The sequence below is a fragment of the Phaethon aethereus genome (assembly GCF_964289735.1).
Source record: "Phaethon aethereus genome assembly, chromosome: 6".
NCBI classification, from domain to species: domain Eukaryota; kingdom Metazoa; phylum Chordata; class Aves; order Phaethontiformes; family Phaethontidae; genus Phaethon; species Phaethon aethereus.
The window spans coordinates 9,640,196-9,663,634 of NC_138580.1; the positions used below are offsets into that span (position 1 = coordinate 9,640,196).

A 23,439-nucleotide genomic window follows, 5' to 3' on the forward strand; every position below is an offset into this window, starting at 1 on the left:
AGCTGAAATTAAAAAACTTGACCACATGTGCAGTTAAATATTTAATTTCCAGCTGCATCTTGATGCATGGGTGCTTAGCTGAGCCACAGTAGGTGCAACACAGCTGCATATAAAACCTATAAGCTGCCTGACTGACCTATAGTTGTGGAGCAATAGCTGATTCTTCTTCTCCCCTTGTTCTTTTCTTTGCACTTTATTGGAGCAGTAGCTAGAAAACAGCCTGCATCCAGTTTTCATATAGCATCTCCTTTCTTTGTTCTTGCATGGGCCGTGCTGGGAATCTGGAGAAAACATATGACCCAAAGAAAGAAACAAATAACGTTATTGCCAAACTTTGTACAGAAATAGAATAACGGGAGCAAGTAGAGAAAATCAGTCAAATACTGTAGACAGGGATGTGAAAGCTATGCGTGAATTGCACCACAGAGGGTGGTCCTCTGGGCAGTGTAAAGGATGTTTAGGAGAGCACCCCACCTCCCTGCCTGGCACCACAGCCGGCTCTCCCACAGTGCACGTTGGAAGTACCAGAGAGGAGGAGGAACAACAAGGGAGTCGTGGTTCACTTGGGTTTTGTGTCAGTGTGTAAATATGGCATGGCAGGACATACAGGACCTAGCATCTGGGAAGTCCCCCTGGGGTGACTGAGTGAAAGGTAGAGTCATTAGAAAGTACTTCAACAATAATGAAAGGAAAAATGAGGAAAAAAGTCGATCTGTATCTCAGAGAGAGAAGGAACTGCTAATAACAGTCAAGGTTAAAGTGTTGATTGTCTCTTTTGCTCCAGTGTTAAACAAAGTTAGCTGTGACCTGACGGATAACGCATTTAAGGTCAGCAGCAAATGGGTAAGAACTTAGTTTTAAGATAGCGAAAGAAAAGGCTAGATTTGCTCTCCTGGCTGTGATAAAAATTGCTGTAGGGAAGTAACTGAAGTAGTGCAATTGTGATTCTTTGTCATCTGTGAAGACATACGAAAGATAGACAAGATGCATAAAACTGAAGAGGGCAAACAGTGGTCTTCCCCCAAAAGAGACCAAACAGGAGTTTCTGGGGAATTTTGGTGGTGAAACAGAGGAAGACTGGTTTTTGGGGAGGAGTTAAACTGCTTGAAAGTGCCTAGAAGTTAACAAGGCAGTAGGTAACTGCCAACAATCATCTGTAACGTTCAAATCATAACAAATCAGTCTAATTTCTCTCTGTAATTGTACAAAAAGCCTAGTGAGTAGATAGGGAGTGGCCATGGCATTGCTGTCAGGGAGCTGAGGAAGCATGGTCTAAATGGGACCATCGTAGTAAAAGCAGATTGCAGTTTTGTGCTTGGAGTGAATTCTGGCAAACAAATGGTTCACTGCCAAAAAAGATGAATTAATGGTTCATAGGGCTCTGGCCAGAGACCAGTGATATTCAACATTTTTCTTAATGATTTGGATAATAGAACAGGAAGTAGATTTATTTAAATTCATAGATTATATCAAACTCTGTTACCGGCAGCCTTGGGGACAAAGTTAGAATTGAAAGCTATATGAACAAATTGGAAAAGTGATTTGAATATGTGGATTATTAAGTAGTTATTAATTCAGTAGTTACAAAGGCAAGATCTTACACTTAGCTGGGAACAAATCCAGTGAACAAATACATAATAGGCAGTGTATTATAGACTGCAATATTGTAGAAAAAGATATGGGGATATGGGGCAGGTCACATATTGAACACACAAAAATAATGTCCTGCTGGTTAGGGGGGAAAAAAAAGGGAAGTATCACACTCCAGTGCTTAAGCGTGTGTTTTTTGTACGGCTTGTGAAGTCTTGAAAGCATTATTTAGGTTAAAAAAAGAATTGGGTTTCCTTAGCTTCAACAAGAGAAGGCTGGGAATGTGTGTCTTCAAATATGTACAAGGTTCCTGTGAATAGTGAGATGATAAACTTTTTTCTTTTATAGGCTTTTATGGTGGAAGTAATAGGATTAACTTGTAGCCAAGGAGATTTAGGTTGGAATGAAGAGAAACCTTTCTAACTATACAGATAATTAAAACCTGAAACAAATTTCTTAGAAAGCTTGTAGAGTTTCCACCCTTGGATACGTTGTAACCTGGTTAAACCAGTATCTTCTGTATGCTCTAGGGTCAGCTCATGCTGTCTTCAAGTGAGACTATGGCTGGTTCTCAGATTTTTCTATCATTCTTACATCAAGCATTGATATTGTGGATACTTAAGCTCATACTGCTTAGTATTACCATCCCCGACTCACTCTGTTTCAGTGCAGAGGATAATCCAATAACAGAGAGAGTCTATTTACACACATCTTTGAGACTTAACAAATTCCCTTTTCCTATTGATTGTAAAACTTGTTTAAGTTAAGTTGCATTAAGTATGATCAGAATGTTCATCAGCTCTTCTGGATTAGCAGACAGGACTGTAAGATTCAAGTTTCTTTACTACACTGAGCTCTCTTCTTGCAATAGCATGTTAGAGAAATGCCTATTAAACCAAGTCTGATACAGCATGGAGGAAAAAAAAAAATCATGATCGGGAAAATTAGGTAAATAGGAGGGATAAAAAAATTGCCAAAAGTAATTCAGAAGATCATGAAGTAAGCACTATTTGCCTTCAGATATAAATGAAAAACTGAATTTAAAGCTAATATAACAACAGTTCTTAAACTTATTGGTGTGTATTGAAAAATGATGTAGTTTGCTATAATGATAGAACATTTGTATTAGTGAATTATGATAAGTTGATTTTAGTTGGCTCTTATTTTTTATTGCTAGCAAATATTTAGTTAAAGTAAAATGAAGTTGTATGTGAAAAGCCCACTGAAGAATGTCAAGTTTTCCAGGCATTTTTAAATTATTTGTTTCAAAGAAGGGTGTTTTTGTCAGTTTGCACAGAGCAATGTAGTACTCAGAATTAATTGCATGCTAATTTAATTAGACAAGGAATCATCTATCAGTGTTAGACAGTTAACGCTAACTTGTAACACTGCTAAAACACTGTGGACAGAGCACTCTACACTCCAACCACTTTATTTCTTGAAATATATTTATGGAATATAATGCAACATTTTGCTGTGTAATAAAAATCTTTGAGAAGGTGTTAAAGTAGTAAATGGGTTGTTATTAGTATGGAATAAAATGGATAGCCTTGCTAGATAGAGTGGTGGTGTACAAAGCATTACAATGTCTTTATCTCATCTTTGTATTTCGGAGTTACAGTCACCAGAAGGGTAATTGCTTGAGAAGCTCTGTGGTCAGATTAGCTACATTGGCCGCAATGGGAAGACTAGAGAATTTTAGTGTTACATTTTACAGCTAATGGTGGTCTAATAGAGATTCATTCAGGTGGGAGCTATGCCAAAAATGCAAATGGAAATTTGAAAGGGTCTCCTTGGGAATATTGGAAGATGCAGGTTCTCCTAGATAAAAATAGTGATAGGCTCCTGGGTGTGAGTCCTGATAGATCAGCTCTACCAGAATAATACATATGTAAAGAAAGCAGTCTTCTGTAGGAAGCCCCATCAGTTAATAACTGGAATCGATGATGAAAGTGCTACAATTTCTTCTATCAAAGCTGATTATTAGCTGCCTGACTAACTTTACCTGCTTCCTAAGTACTGATAGAGAAGTGTCTGTTAACAGAAAGAACTCAGCAGAGTTTAGTTATATGTATCTTAGCTGCCAGGTACCACTGACCTAATTTGAACAAAAAAAAAAAAAGTTGAGAAAAAAGACAACATATCTAATAAAGAATAAAGTTCTTAATAGACCCTTATAAATTCCTAATCCACTAAATGAATATGCAATTAATCATACATCCTGCACCCCTATATAAGCCAGCAGTAGGCTACAGAGACCTGTATGTGTCCTGTATTATGTCAGTAGAGCTGTGCGTCTAGGGCGCACTGCTCTTACTGATTATAGTTCTTTAATATTGAAAGAGGGAAGAAGGAATGCTCAACTTGTTAACAAGTACTAATTCTTAAGGTCACATTTAACCTCATTCCCAAAGCATTCACATGTAATCCATATATGTCTGTGCTCATTTAATGTTAGCTGGAATGGGAATGGTGCATGGTAAGGTCACTCTGCAGACTTCTATGAAACGTTTATTTGTTTAATGGCAAGCTGGGGTCTACCTTTTGAAAGAGATGCCTGAAATGGCTTGTTGTGTTCGTGAGGATAGCTGTGCTCTGTACCACTGAGAACCACGAAATGTTGTTACTGAATTCAATCAGAGAAGATCCAGTCTTTGAGAGAGTGCTAACTGGTTACTCTACTCAATCTCAGGCCACAGAAGCAGACTGAGAATAAATCTGCACCCTCTGAGAGGGTGGATTTACTATGAATCCTGTCCCTCCTCCTCGCCATGTACAAAGCTTTGCTGCTTGTATCAATCTGACACATGGTTCTTATCTTTGAAAGAAGCCTGGATCATCATATATGTTTGTGTTGTTTTTTTTTTTTGATCTTGGTTTCCATATTGAATGTATAGATCTTATAAGTAAAATAATTAAAGGGAGTTGAGTTAGAGTCATTTAAACTGCTGCACCATTATTAGTAACAGAGATTCTGTAATGACTTTGCTAAATTGATGATAAATTTCTGTAAGGGAAGAGAAGCTTTCGGCGAACTTGATAATCAAGATACAGATCAAACAGAAATGGTTGTTCTCCCTCGAGTATGTGGCCTATTGTGTATCTCTTATGACAAATAAACTACAATTTTTAAAACAAAAGACAAAATTAAATATTTTTTAAAAGTATTTAGATGTTCAAAATGGAGATAGCTCAATAGAATCCAGAGAGTTAGAAAACAGTACAGCAGATGAGAATCTGGCCAGTGGATTATAATAAAATAGCCACTGCTTACTTGGAAATCTAAGAAGCTTAATTTGATTAAAGTCCAATTATTATGTTTAAAAGGACACAAATGTGAATTTTACTGGGTAGTTCCTAGTTTTAAAGGTGCTTAAACATTTTTATAACCCCCACTACTGAAATTAAAAAAAGGATTGATCTGTTTTTACTCATTATGTACGTAATGACTTTAGGTTTAATCATTTAATTCTGCCCATTGAATTACAAGGAGGATGAATTAAATGTCAAATAAGTGGTTATACTATGGAATTTGCTCCACTTGAGTATGTGAGAGGACTATAAGCACCTTACATCAGGTATTTGATGTAAAATCACTTGGATTTTTTTGTGTTTTGATTATGATGGCTTTAGCACATGTGGAAAGGGTAAGGGTAACAATTTCCAAGGGCTTACATGTCAGATTTACAGAGGTATATGGATGCCTAAAGGTGCAGATAAGCATCAAAGGTGATCGTTAAGAATCATGCTAGACGTATGCATCTCATTGACTTATTGACATCTCATTGACTTCACCTGAAACCTAAATGCATCAGTCTTTCGAAAGTTTAGAATTCTATTCCCGGCATACGATTTTGCACAAGAAAATGATAATGTACAATTGAAAATTATGTCAAATATGGCCATGAGAGAACCCTGGTATTATTGTCATCCCTGCAAGATTGCTCCAACATATAATAATCTGTTGAAGTTATAACCTATCCACATGGGTTGCTGACTGCTTAGTTCATCTCCATGAACAAATAACTCGTTAGGGTTTCATTATGCAAGTAACTGAAAATCTCCAGTTGTCACTTCTTTTATTTTTTTTACATATATATATGTGAGCTACTGTAAGCATATATGTCAGCTTAATAATAGTGCATATTTAAATTTACTATTTACTTGTTTCTGGATACAAATCACACATTAATGAACTAGCCAAAGTTTAGAGTGATCAATAACAGATTTTAATCAGAGATATACGTTTCCTGTAGCCATCTCTTTTCAGATACGTTCACATCACAGGTGGGAGTGGTTAACAGGATCAGGCAGTAAACTTTTTATCAATACCTAGATTTGAAAGGTCTAAAGTGAGGATAGGCTTCCCTAACAGAGGATTTATGCTGTCAAGAATCTTCTCCTTTCAACTTTTCTCTGTCAGATGATCTGCCAAAATCTGAATCTAGATTATTTGCTTCAGAATATAATCTGAAACATTTCTGTTGGGTTTCATGAACATATCTGAATTCAACTCTCAAAGAGGGGCTGTTGAGCTTGTTAATCTTTGCTATAGCAACCCCCACCAGAACCTTATCTTGTTTCTTGAACTATATTCCTTTTCTAATTATTATGGGGTTGGAAGAGGGTTTATGTACAATTTAACATTTCTGTTTATATAAGTTTCATCCAAAAGTCGTAGTTCCTACATGGAGTTCATAGGCAGAGCTTTAAAAAAAAAAAAAAAGTTTTTGTTCACTAGGGCAGAGGGTCACAAAAGAAAAAAAAGTCCTTCTGAAGATCATATTCATAATCACATTCAACTCAGTGTGTACAGTGATAAATACATTTGAAATTAAGCGTTCTTAAATAGATAAACATTGCCAAAAAAATGTTCCATGAAATAAATCATAGAAAGATCTGGTTTGTTTATCAAACATTTTTTTTTTTTACGTAGCTGAAATCACAAACATTTCTAGCTTTTTACTAGCTTTCTCACAAATATTTTGGGATCATAATAGAAGCTCAGAAAATCTGCAAGTGACCTGTCAGAAGGTTTTGAAAATTGGCTTGTAGCCCATGTAGTAGTGTTAAAAGAGCACCTCCAGCCATATCCTTAACTTGGTGTAGTGAAGCTCGATCATGGAAACGCCTCATCTATGTAAGAGAAAATATGTAGTGTTATTGGTACTTGCTTAGCTGATGACTGATGTGAAAGATTTTGAGCACACTTACTGCAGCTTTTACTCAAAGATTATTAGGAAAATATTTTTAAAGTGTAATCACTGATGCAGCTTTGTACTTCAGATAGCAACCTGAGCTGCATCTTGCAGTAAAAGGTGTCCTACAACAGCTTGAAGTAATTTTTCACATGCCTAGAAACTGCCATTGTAAGCATGATGCACTACCTTGTAAATCTTGTTTGCACAGATTATCAGAACAGAGGTTTAATGAAATACTTGGAACTGAAGTCTCTGGATGGAAATAGGGAAAGTAGTGAGTTGACAGATGGGGAAATCTGTAAATACGAGCAAAAAAATTATGAAATGTTGAAAGACAGGGAGGAAAGGTCTACCATCACAACAAAACTAATTCTCAGGGGAGCCATATTAATACAAGCAATACCATCTGTACTGTTAGTTATGCAGAAATGTCTGTGACCCATACATGGTATGTTCTATACCAGCCAACATAGATGAATAAAATATAGACAGTTTTTCTATTCTGCTGAATTCATTCTTGAAGTTGCCTTTCTCTGCTTTGACAAGGCAGTAGGTGAAGATGATGAATGGCATAGTTGCCAGTGCCCTTTTAAATGTCTTAGGAAAGGACAGTGTCAAACAGGAAGCAAACTGTACTGCATTTTATCAGATATGTTAACACAAGAGGAACCAAAGCCGTGTTACATGGAGGTAATGGAAGCAAAATATGTGACAGTAATGAAGAAGTTGCCAGTAGCCATTGCTATGTACACCATTAATAGTGATGTTATGTTAGAGTACTAAATAAAACCAACAAAAAACCTGTTTTGCCATTCCTTAACAAAAGCTAATATCTGATGCAATTTAACAAGTGGTCTGATTATGTTCTGTGACTACAGTCAGAGCTGAAAATAGTTTTCTGGGAAATATTTAACATCAAGAACAAAAGAAGTTCAGTCTTTTTTAAAATAGAACAAAAGATGCGGTAAGAACATTCTACAAAGGAAAAGGATTAAAATAGATTTAAAAAACAAACAAAACCACCACGAGTCTACCAGTCAATTCCCTAAAAACCAAAAAAAACCCTAGGGAAATAAGGCAGTGAAGTATCAAGCTAGCTCCTTTCTTACTAGAATCTGGTATTTGCTATTTCTTCATTGAAGCAGGGACAAGTAACCATCATGGAAAGCCTGTGTCTTTCTAGTAATATAGAATTACTTAGCCTGAAGGAAAAGGGTCAACCTGACCCAGGTTATTGCTTAAAAAATGCTAAGACAGAGCTTTCTTTCAGTACAAACACCATTGCAACCATTCGAGTGGATATAAATGGGGATGGTTGTCACTGCTTTGGCTTTTAAGAAGTAATACATAATCTTGTAACTGAAAACTTTGTCCCAGAGCAAATGCCCAAAGATAAAAAAGGTCTGTGTGTTTTCAAACATTTTAGCTGTCCTGTCTCACAGTTCTCCTCTTGTAGCTCATTGTATGGCAGAGGTATCTCCTGTCTACATTATGCATGAGGAATCCATCCCATCTTTCTCAGAAGCAGCACTGGCTGTATTCCTGGCTCCTTGATCAAAGAAAAATTGGCTGACTGTCTCTTCTCTGACTAGGCCAACAGGTCAGTCAGGAAAGCAGATAAATCTGCTGGCATTTGCATCTCTCAACAGTGTTAAAAGGAGGAGTGTTGAATAAGTGAATTCCTGCAAAATGAGAGTTAGTTACTTTGGTACAGATAGAATGAAAGATCTTTTAAAATACATATGTAGATGGAGTTGAAATACCTTGAAGTAGATGGCAAAGACTAGACCTTTATGTAACTGTCCCAGAGAAATGTTTTAAGCGCTTCTTTGCAAAGCTGTCTTTGTTGCACATCATGCTTTAAACCAGGCTTCGGTCTCATGCTCTGAGGAACACCGATAGTGTGACAGACCTAACAGATCAAATGATTGGGTCCACTTTTTAGAGAAATATTAAGATGTGCTCCTTTATTATCCAATTTTTGTGCTCTTTTTAAGTAAGGACAAGTCTTTTTGGGTATTTGAGCATGAAAGGTTGTTAGCCTGGGGTCTTAGGCAATAAATTAATGTTTCAGTGAAGGCAGTCAACCACCTGCACAAATTTAACCTTTTTAATTCTATTTATTGTCTGCAAATATAGCACCAGATTAGATGTTTCCTGGAGAGCTGAGTTTGGTGTGAGTTATTCATCACTTTGTTACAGCTGCTTTGAGATCACCATGAAGTAGTCCCTTGTGCTAAATGAATAGCTATCTTGTCATGACCTTTTAATCGCTTTATCATGAAGAGGTCTTTTATTTGCTACAAGAGTCTCCTTCATGTTACCCCCGTCAAAGGAACTGTAATATCATAAAATGGCCACAACAGAGACTAATAGAGAAATATGGTACAAGAAGAGAAAATTAGTGAAGGCAGGCCTAGTTGACTACAAGCAGCATCATGGCTTGCTGATGTGAAGTGCAGGAGTGGATAACTAGCTGTGAGCTCCATTGTTGGAAACTGCATAGAGAGGCGATATTTTGCTCGGTTTTGTAACAAGCTAGTGGAACGGAAGGGGAGCAATATAAGCCAGTTAGCAGGACCAGCAGCAGCAAAGAAATCATAGAGATAAGGGAGATGAATAGGGCATAACCAAAAAGGAAGTTTAAAACTAAAGATGAAATTTAGCCATAGTGATACATGTAGAATTTACTCCTATGGACAAGATTTTCTTTTCATGCTGTCTTAACGTAGGTGTAGTTTATTGAAGATACTGGAGTTCACACTCCAGTGCAGAACTGATGTAAGAAGGGGAGAAATCTAAATTGCAGTGCTTAAATCATTTGAAGAGTTTAAACAGGGTTTCTAGAGAATGGTTTGAAGGGATGGAGTCCTGGCCATGTTGGCTGCCTGAGTCATAAAGGTTTGATTGCAGTACAAGAGCATTTAACCACATGGATTTCAAAAGTAGTTGGGAAACCTGTTCATAGCTCAACCTACAGGCAGAAAAATACTCTAAGTCAAGACAGACGAACAGTCATTTTCTCACAACAACTGTATAAAAGACTATCTAAGGAATTGAATACTATTAGAAAAAAATCAAACAGCAGAATATAAAATGTTCCCTGGACAGTCTAGCAGCCAGACGTACCATTAAAGGCATCTTGGTATCACCGTGGGAGACTCCCAGAGAAGAGAAGGTGACTTATCACAAGAGAAACACCCACTGCATTCCTGCTTTTCCATGTGGCATTTCCACACCAAGCAATTAGCGATGATGGCAAGCAATGTAGTGAAAGGCAGAAAGTTCATGTATTCAGTTACTGAACTGTCAGATTCCTGAGAAAACCATTTGCCTTTTTCACTCATGTCTTCTATTTTCCAAAAGGGGAAGGCTCTAAATTCCAGTCTGTCCTGCATAAATTTCCTTCATTGGTCCCAAGAGCCTGTGTTTTCCAGCCACCATGCCCACACGCTGCAGATCTGCTTACTGCTTTCCCTCCCTGCTGCCTGTTCTCTTTTGATCTGATTCTCTTCATTTTCAGCCCCTTAAGGGACTGAGTTCTGTTTTGTTCTGAACTTGTTCTGTCTTTTTATTACTTCTCTTTTTTCCTATCCTGATATTTTTAGGCCTATCTTTTTGTCTTCCTCCTTCCATCTTGCATGCTTGCTGGTTTACCCATCTGCTTCCCCCAGCCCAGTTTTCTTTTCCGTTTCTCTTTGCATTTCTTCAGACCCACAGGCCGTTTATCTCATTGCTTGTCCTTTCTCCAGCTCCACATGGTCTTTTCATCTTCTCATGTCATTTGTAAGTAAACAGCAGAGGAACATCCAGTATCTGCTTTCTTACTGCTCCCTGAGTGAGTCAGATTCTCTGGAGAAGAAAAAGAGATATTGAGACTGTAGTCTTTACTTCAAAATTGTCCCATTGTATGCCTTGATTTTCTTTTGTATCCTCATCATTTCAGGGCATCTTCAGTTCAGTTTTGTGCTCAGAACCTGGACTTTTATATAGAATGTGATTTTAGAAAACACTTTCTCAAGAACTCTTTTTACCCATTTCTTTGCACATAATGTTTCACTTGAATCAGCTTATGCACATTTTTGTAAATATCACCATATGTAGAAGTGTATCCCTTCAAAACAAGGTGGTATTTTTTTCTGTATTTGCCAGTTTTCTCTTTAGCAATCTGTTTGAATAAATAAAATATGCGAGGAACATATTACCTTGGAAAAACTGAGAAGAAAACCAAGTCTTGGCTCGATTCTTTCTTCTACAGTATTCCAAAAAGCTAACTAAATTAAACCATCGCAGAACAATCTAAGGAGACTTGATGCAGTCCTGCGTTCAAGAATCAAGTGATTTAAAACATATTTTGGTTTCAATTAACAGTTTTCAGTATGTGTGGAGCTAGATACTCAATCCAAGTTTCCCACAAAGGATGCCTCTCGTAGGGGATTTGGGTTATACTGGAAGGACCCTGTAAAGAGATCAGACTGTTTAAAATATCAGGCAGTATTAAAGTACTTCAATGCATATTTTTCTGAGACAGATTTAGTATTGTCAGCTGCAGTGACCAGAAGAAAGCACCCTCACCAGCCTTGTATTTCTGTGGAGATAAAGTTCTGGTTGTGTTGGCAGAAATTATATTTTCTGTTTCCCCTTATGCTAGTCCAGATCAAAATACGCATGCACATTATGAAGCTGCCTGCAAATCAATTCAGGAAAAAACAAGTTTCTATAAATCCTGAAATATTTGTAAAGTCAAAATTTTAATCATACTGAATACGAGTGTGAGCATACACTTGAGAATAATGTGCATGTACATGTGTATCAATATAAAAAATATGCATGTTATGAGACTTACCAGCTTTGCCGTCATGTAACAATAATTTCACTGAAGTCACACTTGATTTTTAATGCTGAAGGTGAATAAGCCAGAAAAAATTCATATAAATTTTTGTCGTAAGTCATCTCATACAAGACTCAAGAAACATATTTTACGTGATAGTGTAACTAATAGAATTTCAAATGACAGTGATATATGAGGCTTTCAGACGTAGCAATGCAGAACATTCTTTTTTGAATAATTCACTCATCTGAAGTTATTATATATTCAAAAATGATTGAGTTGCATATCCGAATATAGGGTGGTCTATCTCAGCTCTTGACGTAGGAGACGAAAAATAAGTTTCTACAGTTATTCTGAACTGTGGTTTGCATCATATTACTGTTGGTTAGGTGAACTGAGTTTAATTTGTTGTGAATTAATTAACATTCTGCAGTGGATGTCTTTTTCTTGAGATAATTAATCTTATTGAAAAATTATATGTGGAATAGTTGAAGCTTTAGCAGGTTTTCTAGAGGTGCTTTTTTATTTGGGCTTCCTTGACAGCCTTTTTTCTTATAGATAAATTACATGTCTAGAAATGTCTCGCCTTTATATTTATTTTGGTTTGGCAGCATATAGTTGTTACAGCTTGCAATATTTCATACCCCAAAGTATTAATGTTAACCATAAATTATTACCAATGATATGCACTGGTTCTTATTAATCATGAAAAGTAATTGATGTTGATTGAAACAAATAAATATGATGCTCTGCAAAGTTATAACCTTGTCATTTAACTTCTGTGCTCAAATGCATCAAGCCATCTTAGATTAACTCTTTGGAATTAGATATAGAGCTTTCAGAAACAAGATATTCCACCGATAAAGGCAAAAAATTATGCAAAAATATATAGAGATTTAGACATCAATATTGGCAAAATTTCCCTCTAGTTTTTTGCTTCCAGAATTGGGTAGAAGCAGTAGGATTCAAAGATGTGTTAGAATTCATCATCTCATTATTATAGACTCTTTGGGTGGTCGTTTCTCAGGGTTTACTCTGAAACCCATTGAAGAACGTATTTGGAATTTCCATTTTTGTATCAGAGTATTTAAAATTAAAAGTCCCATAAACTTTTTTTCATATGTAGGAGGTCAGGCACGATGATCATAGCAGTCCTTTCTAGCTGTATGAACTATGAATTAATGTATCATTAACTGTGGTTTAAAATTAAGAGAAGCTGAAAAGGTTTACAGGATTGTGGTGCAAATCTACAGTTCATGAAGGAGTTAAATTCTGTGCCTTACTCTACCTCAGATATAATCCATATGAAATCAATCATTAACTCATGTGATTAAATTCTTGCTGTATCTAGGACCAGGAAAATAGCAGCTAACGCTACACCTCCCAAGAACAAAAGGTACCACTTTACTGAAGCATAGTGTGAACCATTTCTGGTGTATAGCCCTAGGTGAGTTGAGCTTTGGTAGCAATATACAGTCTGAGGTTTCAATGTATTTGTTGCTATGGCATGAAATAACAGAATTCAAACCAATGTTATTTTCATAAATACACAGAGTTGGTCCTTTATTGATATACTGTGTGTTTTATTCAAACACTTCATTTGTTGGATCTGTGTTCTATAAGTTTCAAGCATCTGTGGCTCAAAAGTTAATGTTTCAGAGCGCTCTCTTTACTTTTTACACACTCGAGCAGCCAACTACATGAAACCCAAAAATGGGTTGTTTAATCCCTGTTAGAAGCAGTTCCTATGCTGGAGAACACCTGAAGTCAGACTGGACAAGCATATGGGGAACATCTGAAGTGAATGATAATGGAGTTTTAAAGAAAGGTGGATTTCACCTAATAATAAACATTACTGATTTTTTTTAGAACACAATTTGCAAAGTGGATGGAGGATTCATCCAGCAGCTGTACTTTGCCTTTGGCAGTAGTCATGCTGCTACTAATTTCATCTTCTTAACTCCATCACAGGTTTTACTAACAGGGACGTCACACATCTTGTAATACAAAGGGAAGAAAAGAATATACAATTTTTATTGTTTTGTGAAAATTCTGGCTCAGCACGTTAGATACTGATTTCATTCTCTTTGCACTGCAGTCCTAGCAAAGTCACATGTCTTAAAGGTCATAAAAAGGAAACGAGGAATAGAAGTTTGTTATGTGAATGTTGATCCATTTTTTTATGGAAAGCAAGAAGTTGCTGCTTGGAATCCTGATGGCATAAGGCAAAGTCTAACACCCTCCCCCTGTAACTTATTTGCGTTCAGCAGACTACCACAAAGGATGAAATCTGGCCACAAATAATTCTGTGTTCTCCAAATGCGTAGCCAAATAAAGAGTTGTATATGACATTAATGACCTGCTCAAAGTCTTTTCTCATTTTCATTGCTGGAAATCTGAATTACACCAGTGTACACTGAGCAAAACTGAGAGTAAAGCATCACTAGCTAGAGGAGAAATAATTTAGATAATAAACTGTACAATTTATATAGCTAATACGTATAGACTTTGTATAATTTTTTTATTTGTATAAGCTGTGATTTTGTATAGAGAGTGAATTTGAATATATAGTGACTCGACTTCCAGAAAATACGTAATACAATTACTTGTTTTGGCTGGCACAGTTCATGCTAGCTAAGAATTAAGTAACAAAAGCCAGATCTCTACCATACAACAGAATATGTTACAGACCCATCCAACATCCTTTTAGTCTTAATTTGTATGTTGTCACACTGTGTGTAGATACTAATTGCGGTCTGAAAATGCTGTGTCTGGATCAATGTCATGTCATGCTTGAGAAGCTAGGCCAAAGCCCTGTATCGTGAGCTCAGGCACAACAAGCTCAGCTTTGCACTTCGTTGCACTCCCAGTTAACTGGGGTTAAATCATGTGGAGTTAGATGGGGTGTGTGCATCTGTGGGTTAGACTTGCCCAAAGTCATCAACACAGTCTTGTATTGTCTGCTATTTTCATAGAATCTTAGATTCATAGAATAGTTTGGGTTGGAAGGGACCTTTAAAGGTCATCTAGGACATCATCAACTAGAGCAGGTTGCTCAGAGCCCCCTCCAATCTGACCTGGGATGGGGCATCTACCATCTCTCTGGGCAACCTGTGCCAGGGTTTCACCTCCCTCATTTGAAAAATTTCTTCCTTATATCTAGTCTAAATCTTCCCTCTTTTAGTTTAAAACCATTACCCCTTGTCCTATCGCAACAGGCCCTGCTAAAGTCTGTCCCCATCTTTCTTATAAGCCCCCTTTCAGCACTGGCAGGCTGCACTAAGGTCTCCCCAGAGCCTTCTCTTCTCCAGGCTGAACAACCCCAACTCTCCCAGCCTGTCCTCACAGCAGAGCTGTTCCATCCCTCTGATCATCTTTGTGGCCCTCCTCTGGACCCGCTCCAACAGGTCCATGTCTTTCCTGTGCCGAGGGCTCCAGAGCTGGATGCAGCACTCCATGTGGGGTCTCACCAGAGCGGAGCAGAGAGGCAGAATCCCCTCCCTCGCCCTGCTGGCCACGCTGCTTTCGGTGCAGCCCGGGATACTGTTGGCCTTCTGGGCTGTGAGTGCACATTGCCGGCTCATGTCCAGTTTTTCATCCACCAGTACCCTCAAGTCCTTCTTGACACTTGCTTTTGATGGGACTGTGTTGCAAGCATAGTGCATTAATTTCAGTAATCCCTTCAAAAGGTCTCAGTAACCATCCTTTGCATCTGTATTTCATTATGTTCTCTTCATATTCTCTCTACTCTGCATCTGGTACTTGCTTCTTATTTGTAGTTCGTGGTGTGTTCTGAAGGCTCCATTTTTCTTCCAAGACACTTTTATCCCAAAGGCAAAAGAGGAAGCAACATATGTTTGCATTTCTGTTTCTAATTTGAATTTCTGAGTCTTTAATGAAGGTTTATTGAAGGTTTGATCTTGGAGCTGTGAATGAGGTTCCGTGTGGCATCGTGTGGGAGTACTTCCATGCGTGATTGACAAATGAATGATTGGTTACCTTTTATCTTGGCCTTGTAATCGCTTTACCATGACAAAGTCTTTTGGTTCGGTTTTGAGCATAAGTAGATTTTTCAGTAATTCTTCAAATGCTTAATTCAATTGTAGAAAAGAGGATGAAGGCAAAATCCTACTCGTGTTGCTGTTCTTCAGACTGTGTACAGCAGCCAGTAGTTCCTGTGTCTGGCACCCACCAAGGCAGTTTGGAAGCATGCTGAACCGTTTCACTAATCACAGAATCACTAGCTTGGAAAGGACCTTTAAGATCATCAAGTCCAACCATTAATCCAGCGCCACCATGTCCCCTAAGCCATGTCCTGACGCGCCACATCCACACGTTTTTTGAACACTTCCAGAGATGGCGACTCCACCACCTCTCTGGGCAGCCTGTTCCAATGCCTGACCACCCTCTCAGTGAAGACATTTTTCCTAATATCCAATCTAAACCTCCCCTGGCGCAACTTGAGGCCATTTCCTCTCGTCCTATCACTAGTTACTTGGGAGAAGAGACCAACACCCTCGTCGCCACAACCCCCTTTCAGGTAGTTGTAGAGAGCGATAAGGTCTCCCCTCAGCCTCCTCTTCTCCAGACTAAACAACCCCAGTTCCCTCAGCCGCTCCTCATAAGACTTGTGCTCCAGACCCCTCACCAGCTTCGTTGCCCTTCTCTGGACACGCTCCAGCACCTCAACATCCCTCTTGTAGTGAGGGGCCCAAAACTGAACACAGGATTCAAGGCACGGCCTCACCAGTGCCAAGTACAGGGGCACGATCACTTCCCTACTCCTGCTGGCCAACCTATTCCTGATACAGGCCAGGACGCTGTTGGCCTTCTTGGCCACCTGGGCACACTGCCGGCTCATGTTCAGCCGGCTGTCAACCAGCACCCCCAGGTCCCTTTCCGCCGGGCTGCTCTCCAGCCACTCCTCCCCAAGCCTGTAGCGTTGCATGGGGTTGTTGTGGCCAAAGTGCAGGACCCTGCACTTGGCCTTATTAAACCTCATACAGCTGACCCCTGCCCATCGATCCAGCCTCTCCAGATCCCTCTGCAGAGCCCTCCTACCCTCCAGCAGATCAACACTCCCACCCAACTTGGTGTCATCTGCAAACTTACTGAGGGAGCACTCGATCCCCTCATCCAGATCATCAATAAAGATATTGAACAAGACCGGCCCCAGAACCGAGCCCTGGGGAACACCGCTTGTGACCAGCCGCCAGCCGGATTTAACGCTGTTCACCACAACTCTCTGGGCTCGGCCATCCAGCCAGTTCCTCACCCAGCGAAGAGTAAACCCGTCTAAGCCACGAGCCGCCAGTTTCTCCAGGAGAATGCTGTGGGAGATGCTGTCAAAGGCTTTACTAAAGTCCAGGTAGACAACGTCCACAGTCTTTCCCTCATCCGCTAGGCGGGTCACCTGGTCATAGAAGGAGATCAGGTTGGTCAAGCAGGACCTGCCTTTCATGAACCCATGCTGGCTGGGCCTGAGCCCTTGGTTGTCCTGCAGATGCCCTGTGAGCACTCTCAAGACCAACCGCTCCATAATCTTCCCTGGTACAGAGGTCAGGCTGACAGGCCTGTAGTTCCCAGGATCCTCCTTCCGGCCTTTCTTGTAGATGGGTGTCACATTGGCAAGCCTCCAGTCTTCTGGGACCTCCCCTGTGGTCATAATGTATTATGAAAGATCTTAAAACGTGAGAAGGGCCATGGATGAATGAAGAAGTGAGTGTCCTTGGCAAGATGTATTCCTGTTTGTTTCCCTGCTTCAGTGTGTCCTCTCCCTTGATTTTTCAGTTCACATGCCTTTTGTGATATGTACTGTAATGCAGGTTATTAATTAGGAAGGATCATTTTTAGTTTTAGGTAGTCCTTTTTTTCAGCTGGGCTCAGGAACGTTTGTTTCTCAGTAATATTGTGGTGTGTTGTCCCAAATAGACAAATGTTACCTCTTCCCACAAATCTTGTCTCATCTTTTATTAGACCGACTGATGTAGCTGGGAAAATAGGAAAGCTTTCAGGCACACAAACCCTTTTCCAGGTCAGGATCTCTTAGCTCTGAACTGCCTAATAACTAACTTGTGCCTGTGAAGCAACAAAAACAGTTTCTAGATCTTTCTCGTTTTATGAATAATACTGTTTGGGAGGTATCTATATATTGCAGCAGTTAAAACGTTCTGCAGCTAAGGCAGATTATTCTATTTTTAATTCTGATTATATCCTTTAATTGGTAGAATAATAATATAATCATTTTTCATTCAGACTAGTAGTCTCTTAAAATACTAGATTTTGTTTTCCATGTGATCAGAAGTGTAAATTAACCCATAAGAGATCTGATACCTCACTGATGAATCATAAAGATTGGTACAATTTTGAACCTTAGCTGAGAAACTGCCTCCCTTTCCAAGTCAATGTGTGTGTTTTGAGATAAGTGGGATGGGCATGATGGCATATTCTGCAATTTCAGTTATTTTATGTTACTCTGCTGCATTTTTTTTTTTTAATTAATGGAAAGGGCCTGGCTTTTAAATAGTCTGTTACTTGCTAGGTGCAATACAAATACATAGATATCTTCCCTAGAAATATTATGTGTGAGATATACCTCATTTATATATACCTCATTCGGCTGGTAAACTTCAGAATAACTGAAAGTATTACTGCTATATTTCATATACTGTCACTTTTTATCATTCGTGCTCAGATTGAGTGCTGTTATGGCCTGTGAGAAGTCTTATTTGAGTCTGAAAGGAGAATTTACAGAGTCTAACAGCACTGAGAACCGCAGAGATGAGTTCAGAGTATGGGTGTCTGCATGGGTAAAAATGAAAATATAGGACAGTCAGTTTACTACCTTGCAATAGGCCGTGCTAGCAAGCACGCATCATTATTGCTCTAAATAAATAACACATGAAAGAATATAATTGGTCTATAATATAGGAAATGGATAAAGGATACGTTAAGGTGTTTGGCATGCACGAGCATTTTGTGATTATAGTGCTGCAAGGTTCTAATGTCATCAGTTCTCCTCCATTTCCCTGGAGCTGAGGGCCCTCATCATCCTGTAGAAATACTGCTAGTGAGGGGTTTTTGGCAGTGTTTTAGCACAAACACTATTCTGCTGAGAGATGTTTTCCAAATTACCCAAAGACAGCAAACTGAATATTTCCTGGAGTACAGAATTAGTGAAGGGTGTTTGGCTAAGTGTGTATTGCACATTGTTTTCCTGCATCTTGCTGGGCTATGCATTGAGGTCCATGACAGTATTCCGTGGTTAGAAACCTTAGAAAGACAAAGACATTCCCTGAGAGGTAGAGAATAAAGGACATCTAAAATCCAAAACAATATGTCATCTAAAAGTTCAGATCGTGATTGATAAGTGTGGGGTTTTTTTATTGGCTGTTAGCTGAATAATAGATACTTATTTCAATAAGTTTTGACTTTAGCCATTTGTCTTGAGACACTTTTTTCACCTTTTTCTTTTAGGTCCTTTGTAATATAGTTCTGTAATATTTTTTTTGTTCCATACACAAATGCAGCTAACTTTTTTCAATGTTGAACAGCGTCACATGAAAGCCTGTCTTCCGTTTCTAAAGTGGTGAGCAACTGAATTCAGAAGAAATAGATGATACACAACAGTTGTTGTCTACTGCATTCTGTGGCAAAAGAAAAATTAAATAAATTATATTGAGTGGGTGGCATGCTGTCTGTCTGATCTAAAAAGCCTTTTTCGCAGTTCTTGACATTGTGGAGAACATTTTCCAGCTTATCATAATAGAAACAGGCAAGTTATCCACTTGTCAGAAAGGCCTGAACCTCAGCAAGCATACATGCCACTTCTGGAGGTAAGGCTCCTCACAGTGTCCCGCCGAAACATGTAGTTATATTAATAAATCATGCAGGCCCTTTACTGCTCTTCATTTTCTTCCACCAATATGACAGTGCAGAAATTACTGTAATGCATTTAATATTTTAAAAGGCTTTGCTCTCCTACATTGCTTCACTTTTTAGGGACGTTCCCTGTGTCCATATTTATTAATTGATTCTCCTCTTAGTACCTAGAAGATGAATCTTTTTTCGCTACAAGCTTTCTCCCTTTTCCTTAGTTTCACACTACTTAAATATGTCATTTTCTTTGTCAACTGGAGTAATTTACTGTCCATGTTTCAATATTAGCCTTAGTTCATTCTTCAGATACCACCCCAGTTAGAAGGCATGGTGTACAACAAATGTTTGAAAACATCTTGGACTAGGAATGATAGCACTTCGGATTTGAATGGTGAAGACGATGACCAGCCTTCACTGTCAATGCACCGTCAGAGGGGTCAGTGCAGCCCAAGCTTTACCTGTGTGAACTCTCAGTGTATTTATTTGCAAACTCCGTCATAAATTAACAGATTTTTTTCTGATTAGTGCACATCCCGCAAAACAAGAGTTGCCGGGCAGAATCCCTCAAGCCTTTTTCAAAGGGGATGCAGCTGGTGGACGTGCAGATGGTTTGATCCTGGTATTTTGAGGGTTGCTGGTACTCCCTATGGTTAGTGTCAGGCTTGGTGCCTTCAGCTGGGCTACTCTTGTGTGATGGCAGATGTGGTATCTCAGGGATCAAGAGATGTGTGGTCCCAGACACTGACATGGCTCTGTGCAAAAGGAAGCCACACAGCAAGCCTTTATACAAAACTGCAAGAGCTTCCTAGCTGCTTACTATAGAAGCCAGACTTGAAAAAGAACGTTTTCTACATCCTTTTTTTTGCGTTTAATTTTAGTAATGATTGTGTTTCAGTATGTGGCTATTGCAAGCAGGATGAATTAGGAAACTTCCTACTTGTAATTTATACATGGTGTCCCTATTAAGAAATAAAATTAACAAGTAGTTTGAGAAAAATGTCGGCATCCTATCTGAAAATGACTTCGTCATAATGTTGGTCTCCTCTCATTATGGAGCTCTCTCAAAGGTATTAATACTTTTAACACAAAGATACTTCTACATGAACATTTGTATAGATATTTTACCACAGGCAAGAGGAGAGTCCACATGAAATATGTTCTTCTTGTTGTTATAACATATTTTCTGTTAAAGCTGTTAAAATGACTTATTAGTTTAGCATTTCTTGTTGAAATATATTCTGCCTAATAATATAGTTTTAAAATATTTCCATTCTAAATACTTATCAGCTGTCCACACGATATCTGTGATATATTTTTCCCTTTTCCTGGAAGGGTGAGAGACCCATTCCTCTTCGCTGTAACTGGCTGTGTGAGACTGTCCCCTTTAACAGGTGCCAACAAGTGCCCCTCTGAGCAGCCTCTGGCAAAGTATGCCCTGTGCAGAAACCACCGTGACTTAACTGTTTATGTCCCTCTGATCTGCTACCTCTTACCTCTAGCGATAGAAGATTTATAAATGAAAGCAGGAGCTTTGAAGCCAATGGTTTGTCTCATTGTCTTACCAGCAATCCTTGAATAACTCTATATTGATACGCCCTCAATCGTGTTATTACCAAGTTAATTTTCCCCAGAAATCTCACTTTAAACATTATGCTATGTCTACTTCTACTACGTATATAATTAGATGTGCGTATATATATAGTATAGAGACATGGTAGTAGTAGTATAGTAGTAGTGTGTATATATATATAGTAGTAGTATCATAAACATCATATGTTTATGATAGCTATTTAGAGAAAATTAATCAAATTACTTAGAATATTCTTCTAGATGTCTTTTTACCTCTTACAGCAATCATAATACTGTTATAATTTGACTCTCTCTGTCACATTTAGCACTTCTCAGAAGAGACTGGTACCTTGCATGACCAAACACTTTATCATAAGCTGTAATATTAAAAAAAAACTAACAGTTTTGGGGCATACTTATTAATATACATGCAATTCTTCTCACTGAAGTAACGCTTTCAATGTTAATCATCATAGACTTGCAAAATGGAAGTTATTCATGTCTAAAAGGGAAGTTTTATACAAGGGAAATTCAACTGTGGCACAAAGTACAGCTACAAATCTTACAGACCTTTGTGGGCTTCTTGCAGCATCAGCCAGCAAGGATTTAGGACATGCTGAATTCTTGGTGTGGGTTGACGGAGCTAATAATGGAAACACAGTCAGCGGAAGGATGTTTCAGATGGTTCTGTTACTGAATGACATCCAGGCAAAATAACAACCTCCAAAACCCCTCTCATGTGCGATAGGGGCAAATTCCGATGGCTCTGTCCATGTGTCGTCCTCCTTTGTCTCTCTTCTTTGGAGAGGATACTGAAAGATTCCTGATGCAGAGCATATAAACTAAAGAGTTCCAAACACATATATCTCTATCAAACCTTCGGCTTTACAGCTGTATCTGTTTCCATCTAACTGGAACTAGCCTGATACTGTCCAGAAATAAGTCCTTCATGTGCCAAGAAGAGAGACTGTAACTCTGTAAACATGAAGCTACAGTAAGTCTACTGGATGTCACCCTGTGTTTCTTTCTGACAGTAGTTTACATTAAAAAGAAGAGTTTCTCTTAGTACAGTAATAATTAGTCACAAATATATGTTATATTCCAAGACCATGAAGTAATTTCAATTCATAATAAAACTAATTAATACTGTGGAATTATGCTATTTTCATAATGTGAGACATAGTGGTAAAGAAATGAGCTAGGTTAAAACCAATCACCCATGTCTGGAAGACAGCAAAATGTCTGTTATGCACTATATGTATATAGACTAACGTTTGACTTTAGAGAAAACGTGTAATAGATTGCTTTGATTTTAGCCCTTCGGTGTTGTAGTACATCACATTATACGCTGTATCATGCTGTTCCCCACCACGGATCTTCTGGGTCCACATACATCAAGACTTGATATTTTGCACTTGGCTGAAATCAACAGAATTGTCATTTAACTTCAACAAAATTTTCAACAAATAAAGGCAGCATCATAAGACTGTACATTACATTTGCTTTCTCTCCCATACAGAGAATCCTGGGGTTTCTGAGACCAGAAGTTGCCGGTAACTTCCTGATGAATTAGGAAAGTTTACTGACAAATAGCTCTTTGTTTTACCCAAAACGTTGCAGACAAGAAATCTCAGATAAAACAAACTTACCCTGAATTTCAAAGAAAGTCGGTCAAAAACCAGACTGAAACACATTTAAGGAATGCCACATCAAACAGAGCCCCAGAAAGCTCTCAGTTTTTCTGTGCTGTAAGCCATAGCACAGAAGGTCTGTACATTCAAGCTGTACATAGCAGGTGGTCAGAAAATATCATATGACCCTGTATCTGTCTGCATTTCAAGTAAAATAACTGTGATGCCTGTACAATCATCCTGACCATAACTTGATGAAGAAATACAGGAAAAAGTGATTTATTTTCTTAATGTGTGTTCTTGGGGGTTTTTCTGTATGGCTTTGTTTTGGGTTTTTAAACCCTTTTGTTAAACAGGAATGCAGATTATTCTGATTAGGACCTTTTCTGTGCAGTTGCTGTACAGGTTAAATGTCTGGTTAAATTAATAGATCAGTACATGTGTCCTTCACACAGCATTCAAACACTGGTTCAAGTCTATTGGTTATAAGTAATTCAGTAAACTCTTTCTTTCCAAAGTAAAGATATCAGTGTTTAATCGTTTATCACAGATTAAAAGACTGTGACTATCATAATGGTTGATATTTATTTATTAGTCTGTATTTAATTCAGTATTAGTTTTTGTAATTCTTATGCTTTCTTTTTTTGTGACAGGTTTTTCATTATTCTTACACAGCTTCATATGTGATTTATAACATACACACAAGGTAGGCCACATTGTTTTTTCAATATGGTGTCAT

At 38.4% G+C, this 23,439-nt stretch overlaps 1 protein-coding gene across 4 annotated transcripts in view; it reads left to right on the forward strand.

Annotated features, from left to right (window-relative positions):
• DPP10 (dipeptidyl peptidase like 10) overlaps positions 1-23,439 on the forward strand; it is a gene marked incomplete at both ends in the record, with an annotated part of 564,196 nt that overhangs the window by 462,939 nt on the left and 77,818 nt on the right. For all 4 annotated transcript variants that reach the window (XM_082001551.1, XM_082001552.1, XM_082001549.1 and 1 more), the window contains one exon: positions 23,354-23,406. In XM_082001551.1, coding sequence (XP_081857677.1) covers positions 23,354-23,406 — 53 coding nt within the window. The remainder of the gene's footprint in view (positions 1-23,353; positions 23,407-23,439) is intronic.